The 9846-nt window shown below is 38.9% G+C and overlaps 1 protein-coding gene across 7 annotated transcripts in view; it reads right to left on the reverse strand.

Annotated features, from left to right (window-relative positions):
* Positions 1-5223: 5223 nt before the first annotated feature.
* Positions 5224-9846, reverse strand: part of DLG1 (discs large MAGUK scaffold protein 1) — a 102653-nt gene continuing 98030 nt past the window's right edge. For all 7 annotated transcript variants that reach the window (XM_021706778.1, XM_021706773.1, XM_021706770.1 and 4 more), the window contains one exon: positions 5224-8870. In XM_021706778.1, the coding sequence (XP_021562453.1) occupies positions 8764-8870 (107 nt within the window). In that variant the 3' untranslated portion in view covers positions 5224-8763. The remainder of the gene's footprint in view (positions 8871-9846) is intronic.

Genomic DNA, 9846 nt, shown 5'->3' on the forward strand with positions numbered 1-9846 from the left:
GACAATTGATACAAAAAGAAAAATCACAAAGCCTGTTCAGGAAGGGAGATATTTATACAGGAGCCAGAAAGAAAAGGAAAAGATTATAATTAAACTAGTAAATCTGGCTTAGAGATTTATAGTCAGATCTTTTTATCCACTTCCATCCCCTCTTCCATCACCCCACCCCCACCAATTTGCAAATGAAGTTACCACCGTTACTTAAACAAGGCTGTTTCCAGCCCATTAAAAAGTCACAGCAGTGAAGACTTGACCATGCAACACTGAGGTCAGCGGGTTCTGGAGAACAGAGGAGGTGTGCACTGCCATGGGTACTTCACTGGGGCAGAGGAATATAAGAAAAATATGCCCCTTAATCTGAAACACCTACAGAGATCAAAACAGCACAGGAAGCACACACTCGGTGTTGAGTGGACACCCAATGAACACCACAGGAATTCAGGCATCAAGGGCTGTAAGTAGGAAGGCTTCTGCAGGAGGGACTTAGGTTGGCTTTGGAGAAACTAGGGCTTTGAGAAGGGGACTTCAGTGGGGAGGACTAACAGGCGGGAGGTATGGTAGCAAGGCAGGGGTGCGCGTGACCAGCAGCCACAAGACATGGTCTACAGAGGGTGTGCAAAGAAGGATGGCAGGAAAGTAGCGGTGCCAGATGACTTCTTGGCAGCTTGCTCTGTTCCAGAAGCTCTACTTTTACGGGTAACTTAATTCATTTGGATTCAGGATACATTAAGGTCACTGAGGAGCAGGGGAAGCACAATCCAACCTGCACTTTAGGTAAAGTCATCTGGTGGCTAGCTGCATCAGCAAGGGAGCAGATCAGAAGCTGCGAGGTGATTGAAGGGGCCATTGTAATAATCCAGGCCTGGAGGTGGGAGAAAGGACCTGTAATAGAGTGATGACAGTGGAAATGAGAGCAAGAAAAACATGACATTTAGAAAGAATTCATAGTATTTGGTGTCTGATTGAATGCTTAGGAAAGAGAAATGTCAAAAATCTGTAAGGTTAAAGTTTAGGTGACAGAATATTCTACGAAGTACAACCATTATTAGCTACAAGTAGAAAAATGGTTACAAGGTTAATAAAGCCTTTTCCTAGAGAGGGTAGGTATGCCAAATAAACTAGATCCTAACCAAGCACTGAGCTTTTGGAGAAAGAGACCTATCTCCAAAAGATGTCTCTTCTAGTCTTAAATACCACTAGGGAAGTAGATATTTTTGATCAAATGACACGAGATTTAGAAAATCTTTTTGTAGAGACTCATAGTGTGGAACATATGGGACATTCATACACTTCGTCTTGTCTCCAGCCATCCCATCTGTGAGGTAAATGAACCTAATTTTACACATTCTAAAGAAGAAAGATGACATCACCCTTTCTAATCTTTTCTTCCATCAGAAAATTCATTGTATCATTAATTCATTAGCAAGTTTCACATGCTAATCGTTCTGTGTAATGTCTTCTATATAGTTAAGTCATTCTAGCGTAATTAAAAATGGCCAAATGAAACTGGTCATTAAGAGTTGATTGGCTAAATCAGGTATAAATATATGCTCAAATGAGTAGTTTATTCCGACTTTGGGTAAACACCAGTCTCCAGGGGTTTAGTCTAGAGTCAATTTGAAGGACCTGAGTTTTGTTTTGTTTGTAAAGTCACAAGTGAGAAGTCATATTGTGGTAAGAAAAGATTGACAAGGTCATGTGTGCTACCCGCACACAGGAAAAGGCCAGGCGTCATAACAAGCAGGGGAGCTAGGTCTGATCAAGAATTCTTTAAGTATGCTGCACTAGTTATTTTTCTATAAATCACATAAAAATCAAAATGCACAGTTTACCACCTACAGAAAATAGGTAATCACCTTGAAAATTAAACTGCAATCCTTTGTCCAGAGTTCAACAAGCCAGGTTTTCTTAAAAGACCAGGGTTTTGTCTCCAAGGAGTCTTTTTAAAATTTTAAGGCCATTAGACAATTCCACCATTAGCAAATGGCCTGTTTTGTTTGTTGCTCAGACTATCTTCTTTGCATTTACTCCTGTCCTAAATAGTCTATGTCCCTTAGGACACCAGCAATGAGAATCAGGCACCAGTTACTGGCACACCCAGTTACTGGATCATTTGTTTCTCCCAAGGGTTTGAATTTCTTAAGTGTTCATTCTTGTAGTCTCTGTAAATAGGCTCTTGGAACCCCTGATTCTGCATCTTACGTTTTAGGGTGACAGGCTCCTGTGCAACTGCCAGAATGTGTGGATGCTCACAGTATGAGGGAGGTGGGTGGTCGGGGCCTTTCATGGTTTCCAGCATCAGAAACCCACTTCTGCTTGCTACTCCTTGCTCCTTGGTGTATGGGGGGGGGCCCACAAAATACAAAGCTATAGTGGAAAAAACTGGAAATAATCCCAAAGTCCTTCAATCAGTGAATGAACAAACTGTGGATACATCCACAAAATGGGTTATTACTCAGCAACAAAAACTAACCAACCTGAGGCAAAAGGATCGTCGGAGCCCAGCAGGTTGAGGCTGTGATGGCCGGGAGCGGCCACTGCGCTCCAGTCTGGGCGACAGAGTGAGACTCCAACTCAAAAAAAACCAACCAAACAAACAAAAAACTAACCAACTATTGATAATGCAGCAATGATACAGGGACCCACGAATGTCCCTCCATGTTGTCACAGCTTCTAGAGAAGAGCATACCGGGGATTCAAGTGCTCCTGCACATCCTTGAAAGTCCCCTTGTCTTCTATGCCCTCCCAGTCAGTAGTTTCAGGAGATCCTTGACTTCCCTGCAGACTGTACCCAAAGATGTAGATCCCTATTGACTCCCTTCCTTTGAACTATCTAGTATCAATCGTAAGTCTTGTGTTTTGCATAACTTTTGCAATGTGTGATGTCTTAGGCCTTGTAAACTTCCTTTATTCTGAATGTCACTATCTAAATGTAAAATGCAGCTGTAACTTAAGTTCTATACAATGCTCTGCTGGTCATGTGGCTAATGTACAGGTACCGACAACACTGGACTATAAAAGTTCATTGTGAGGCCTGAAGGGTGAGCAGAACCATTTTAGAAAGACCTCCAGTGTCTCTCTGCTCCCTAGATTTGAACTCAGGAATAATCTTCTACCAGTTCTCTGCCCCTTTGATATCAAGGGGAGCAGCCAAGCATTACTTGGTCCATAACAGCAACATAGATTAGTCTCCAATGTATTTTGCCAAGAAACCACACCCCAAGTACATTATTCGATCCTTTGTCTGACATTCCGGGAAAGGCAAAACTATAGGTACTGAGAACATATCAGCAGTTGTCAGAGGTCGGGGTGGAGGAGGGATTGGCTACATAGGGACAAGCATCAGAGAATTTTTTCAGACAATGGAGCTGTTCTGTATTCTGATTGTGGTGTTCGTTACATGACTCTGTGCATGTGTCAAAACTTAGAACCATACACCAAAGAAGCAAACCACTGTAGACGAACAGGAAATGTAAGCTAGTGGCTTTCCTTGGGGCGGGAGTAGTGACTGGGAGGAAGCTGAGAGGATCACCTTGGGTGCTGCTCATGCCCTAAGTTTTGAGCTTCATGCTAGTTATACAAAGTGATGTTGGTTTGTACAAATTTATTGAGGTATATGTCCACTTACATATATTATAGATTTTAGAGTTATGTTATACTTCAATAAAAAGCTGAAAGATAGTGGGAGAGAATCCCACTCTTTCTTCCCATATCTGTTTGCTATTACCACAGGTGAGACCACTAAATAAATCGTAGTGTGAAACTCTCCCTGGTCAGGTTTGGTACCTGTTTCCAAAAGTCTCAAACAATGTCAAGTATCCTAACCACCACATTGTTCACAATGCTGTCTGGCAGACAAGGATTTACTGTTTTGCTGGCTCTTAGGTAACCAACCACATTTGGGGGTGGGATGCAGAAAGACCTGTCGGTGAAGTAAGAAAGTATTAAGTTGTGACTATTCTTAAATTGAATGAAAGAGAAAAAATTATCAGTGTGATATAAGTAATTTTTTTTCACACGATTATCTTAGGCCTGTTTCTAGACTCTCAACAAATCTGGAGACTTGTTGGATCTACAACTACATAGAGACGAGCAGGGTTTTCCACTTCCATGTTTGAGACTGAGTTAGGGTGGGCCTTAATTCACATCTCTTGACAAAAAATAGAATCCTTCGAAGAGATGCAGCCAGGTATGGTGGCTCATACCTGTAATCCTAGCACTTTGGGAGGCTGAGGAGGGAGAACCACAAGTTTGGGTTTACACTGAGCCGATTGTGTTACTATGTTCCAGCTTGGATAGCAGAGCAAAAGCCTAATAAAAAATAATCAAAGAAACACAATTATAGAGACTGAAATGTAATTTTTTTTTTTTTTTAAAGTTGGAGTCTCACTCAGTCGCCCAGACTGGAGTGCAGTGGCTGTTCCCGGCCACCGCAGCCTCCACCTGCTGGGCTCCAGCGATCCTTCCACCTCAGCCTTTCAAGTAGCCGGAATTACAGGCATGCGCCACCACGCCTGGCTGATTTTTTGATTTATTGTAGAGATGAGGTCTCGCTGCCCAGGTGGGTCTCGAACCCACAGGCTCAGGCAATCTACTCATCTCAGCCTCCCAAAGGCGTGGGATTACAGGCTGAGCCACCGAGCCCGGCTCTGAAATGCAATTTAACTAAAGTCTGTCAAAGGAAATTTCTCAATAACTGATAAAGAAGAATGGACAATATTCTCTTAGTCTTATGCTACCAACCATAAACCCATCCCTAAGTCTGGGAAAGAACAGATATTGAATGGCAAGTATCAGATGGTAAGATTGGTGTTTTGTATACACTACTTTATCTAACCCTTACAACAATCCTGCAAGGTATTCAAATCCCATTTAAAATTTGGCAAAAGATGGCCAAGCGTGGTGACTCATGCCTGTAAACCCAGCACTATGGGAGGCCAAGGTGGGAGGACTGCTTGAGCCCAGGTGTTCCGAGACCAGTCTGGGCAACATAGCAAGATCCTGTCTCTACAAAAAGTAAAAAAAAAAAAAATTAGCCAGGTGCAGTGATATGTACCTGTAGTCCCAGCTACTCGGGAGGCCACAATGAGCTGTGACCGTGCCATTTCACTCCACCCTGGGAGACAGCGTGAAACCCACAACACACACACATACGGTAAAATTAAGGCTTAGGCTAGTTTAAGACGAGGTGGAAGTGGCTTCTGATTCTAACAGAAAAGGAAATTAGTTTGAGTAATTTTTTATTTGTAATCTTATTCTCAAGCTATCTCAATTTTACAGATAAGTAAACTAAGAGGGATGACGTGGCTTGCTCAAGGTTAGTTACATAACCAGTAAGTGGCAGAGTGGCTTTCAAATCCAGCTCTGATTCTGCAGCCCACATTCTTCACCATGAGAGTACACTGCTGCCAAAGTCACTGAGAGATGTACTGTGCAACTCTGGAGGGAGAGAAGCAAAATCTTTAACACTGGACTAAAACACAGATGAACTTACACTTGGGTCAGAAAAGTGACAACCATATTTTCCACCATATTATTCAAAATGCAAATTCCTCAGTGAAATAACATAAGCCTACTGATACTTTCTTTTAACCAGTAAATCAATCCTCCAGAGACTGAATAACTCAATTCAGCACATAGCATGAAGAAAAAGGAATCAGTATGGTAGGAAAATCATTTTCTAGGAGTCAGGAGTTAAAGGTTCTAATCTTGGCTCTGTTCCTGACTTGCAGTGTAACTGGTAAAGGCATGGAATCTCTGGACTTCTATTTCACCACAGGAAAGTTAAAAGTATTCAAGGCAGAGAATCTTGGAAGGTAACTACTGAAATACTTTAGAAAATAAATTCTTCTCATTATCAAAGTCCCTGAATTGCCATCTTTGGAGTTTAAACATTATGTGGTGTTTAGCAAGCATCTGCTAGCCACAGTGTATTTTGCTCGAATGAGCTGTAGAAAGCTTGCTTCCATCACCGATTAATGAGCCCTACATAGTCAAGAACAGGAAAGCAATCAAGCATGTGCAGCCACATTTAAGATGCATGTTTCTTTTGGCCAACTTAAGGCTATTAAAAGGCATATCAAAAAATGTGACATTACTTCATTAAACACCTAAAACTGTTTATTACTTCCTGTATGTTAGAATAGTGTACTTTCCTCCTAATGAATATGGTTTTAACTTTGTTTTTATAGAGGTTCTTTCTTTGTATGTCACTGTAACAGGGCTAGACTGACTTGTTTCCTAGAAATAGTCTTTTCAGCTGTGACGAGAATGTGTGGGTCAGCCTTTACCAATTGTGTGACTCTAGGGCAAGAACCTTCATTTAAGTTTCATTCCTTATTTGTAAATTGTTATCAAAATAACAATGTAAGTTACAGTGATTTACACAGTAGGGGCTGACAAATGAGACAGTATAGTATATTGGTAAAGAACATAGACTTGCAGTGAGAGACTTGGATACAAATACCAAGCACAGCTACTTACTAGCTAACCACAGTTAAGTGGTTCCATTTAAGCCTTATAGTGAAGCTAGTTACCACCACCTTCTTCTTTAAGGAAAAAAAAGTGGCAATATACTAAAGTGGCTATTGTGCAGCACTCAACAATTAGTAATTTCATTATTAACAATCCTATATAATCTAGAAAGCTGAACACAGGTTAGTGTTTTCTTACAAAAAGAAATCACTTAAGACACCCAGAAAGCAAGGTATATTGATTTTAACACATAAATGACATTCTTTTATAACTTCTTGATATTTTACAACATGTCACTAGTAAATGCTTTAAAAAGGGCTTATGCTGGGGGTCCTACTGTAAGGTGATTTCTGAAGATCTTGAGATTTTACAGTTTTCTTTTATTATTTTTATGTTTGGCAATCTACTGTATTTAGTGTAATAGCTGCAGTATGTATGTTTCAATGTGCTAAATAACATAGTTCCAAAACACAGATAAATCTTGATTAGGTTGCCTAATAGCTCTTGAATCAGTTTATAAATTACACGATGCCTTAAATTGTTCCAAGACAATGTTAGCTGGTAAAATAACTTGTTCTTTCAAAACTCAAGACACATTTAACATGTGGATTTTACAATAACATTTATTAGCTGTTCTCCTCTTCTTCATAAATGGAATGGATAATGTTGATAATTCTTACAAACCAGTACTTATTTCCTTAAGAAACTGTGATGAGGAGGTTGTCAAAAACACACATTTAATAAACAACTCCAAAGAGCAATGGGAAGTCAAATGATATTATTAATATAAAGGACCAGAGGAACTGATTTCTGAAGTCATTTCTATCTTTCACTAAAATTTCTTAAAATTGCTCATCATGAAGCCCTGTGCAACTCTAGTGCAGAGCAGTGGATGAAAAGTATTGAGGGGAAAACACACACGTAAATGAGGTTCTGCCTGTTTCCTATTAATAAAAGGAGAACTAGAAGGAAAGGCAGAAGACCAAAATCAAAATGAATGACAACAACGACAAAAACAAACAACCAGGAACCATTTGAATATTCTGTAGAAAAGAGGAGAATATGCCCATATTTTTACTTATAATATCTAATTTTCCTAAAGGTTTCTCCTCATAACCACCATACCCCCATTTTCAATTTATATGATTAAGGAAGATAAGTATATTCAATTAATATTTAATTTAAAAACCAAACAAAAAGTTAGGAGTAGGTGGCAAAAGAAAAAATATATTTTAAATATATATATGTGTGTGCGCAACTATGTAAAGAAAATAATTCCCATAGTTACAGAGTTTAGTTAAAGAAAGTTTTATATATATTTATATATATATATTTTATTATAACAAAATAGGCAGTTATTGTGGGTAAAATATTCATTAAAATCTGACCTCTAAGAATACATTTAAAGTTTTAGGCTACGAATTGGATTCCTTTTCCAATGTTTTAATGATTACTACATCACCATTGTAATGTCTGTTTTGTCTGTATTTATGACTATGACGTTTTCTCAATCTCCTGTGTAAAAGACAAGCTCCCTTAGCACCTAAACATGGCCTCAACTCAGAAAATGTGATGATCATTACGTGTGTAGACACTATAAATAGTGTTGCTCAAGTAGATTAAAAACATTTGCACATCGTAATTCCTAGCAAATACACTGGGAAAAAAAAACCTTTGAACAATGAAAGACTAAGAAGAATGCTTATGAAAAATGAATATCCCTTGTGAAATTATGAAAGTTAAGTGAGACATTAATTTTGAAATTAAAAAACATATTTTCCTTATTTGTTTATCATGAAATAATTGCACTGATAACAGAAATCAATTGAGAAAAGGACGTGAGAGCTAATACATTGGCCGAACCATGCTATTAAAGTTAAGCGTGCATAGTTGCTCAAAGTCTACTAAATCACTGATTAAAACCACTTTTTCATTTGTATTGAAATCTGAAAAGAATATATATAAAGCTTTTCTGAAAATCTCTTAAAGTTACTTTCCCTTAAACATTAAGGAATTTTACCACAATTTCTGCTTCTCCTCAAACCCTTAATAGCTGATCAGGCCATTCCATCTTCAGTTCTGAAAGATGGCCACAAACCAATAGTGACATGATAAAACATGATACAATTTGAAGGAGACACATGTCAAAAGTAAGCAAAACTGCTGTCCATGATGTGTGGGATATGACTCAACATGAAGGAAGGGTTAAAGACAGACTCTAGAAGGAAAGGGCAAAGAGTGTCAAAGAAAATGGGATTGTGGAAAAGAGAAATACAGAAACATCAGTTTTCATAACTTTTCTTTTGCTGGAACCCAGATGTAAGGACCAGACTGTTCTTCTATGATCTGCTTGACTTGGTTGTAAATGTCTTCCAGTGTATCTCCCTGTACAATAGCTGTAACGATAGAAACAAAATCAGAAATCTCCATTAATTGTCTATCTTTGCCATTATAACTACTGGTGAAATAGTAGAAGCGAAATCTTGGAAAACAGTTACTCATCCAGGAAGTCACCATTTAGGTGTTGTTTGCTTAGTAAAAACTGGTTATTTGGTTAATTTTCTTATTTGTATAATACAAAATTTTTCATTTTTAAAATTGATAAAAAATGCATTTTGGTGATTTTTTTCTTTTGTTCTTTTATCATCTGAGCATGTATTAGCTTTATTCTTTTGAAACAAATTATTTCCATAACTTTCCTGATTCCTCCATAAATATATATAGAAAAAAAGAAGAATGAGTACAGTATCACAGCCAGCCAGCATGGATACTTTTGTGTTTTATTTTATTTTGGGGGGTAAGATCTTGAGGGGGGAGAGCCGATTATAGATTGATATTACTCTCTTCAGTTGCTAGAGCAACAGATACTGAAGTGAAGGTGAACTGAGAGACATACTCTGGCTTACTAGTGGTTAGAGACTTTTAAAATCAATGTTAGGTAGTTTATTTGCTACCTGAAATAACGTGTGAATAAAAATATAGTCAAAATTACTAACAACTAATTCTTTGCAGATAGGTGAAACTCTGAGGTCTGTGAAGAATAAGTTAATAATAAAAACAAAACAAAACACACAGGCCGGGCTCAGTGGCTCAGCCTGTAACCCCAGCACTTTGGGAGGCCAAGGCGAGTGGACTGCCTGAGTCCGCGGGTCTGAGACCAGCCCAGGCAATTTGGCGAGACCTCATCTCTACAATCAATCAAAAATTAGCCACAATGGTAGTGCGTGCCTGTAGTTCCGGGCAACTTGGAAGGCTGGGGCAGAAGGATCGCTGGAGCCCAGCAGGTCAATGCTGTGGTGGCAGTCAATGTGCTACTGTACTCCAGTCTGGGCGACAGAGTGAGACACCAACTCAAAAAAAAAAAAAAGAAAA

The sequence above is a fragment of the Carlito syrichta genome, unplaced genomic scaffold (genome assembly GCF_000164805.1).
Source record: "Carlito syrichta isolate Samal-C Ts95f unplaced genomic scaffold, Tarsius_syrichta-2.0.1 Scaffold115961, whole genome shotgun sequence".
NCBI lineage: Eukaryota > Metazoa > Chordata > Mammalia > Primates > Tarsiidae > Carlito > Carlito syrichta.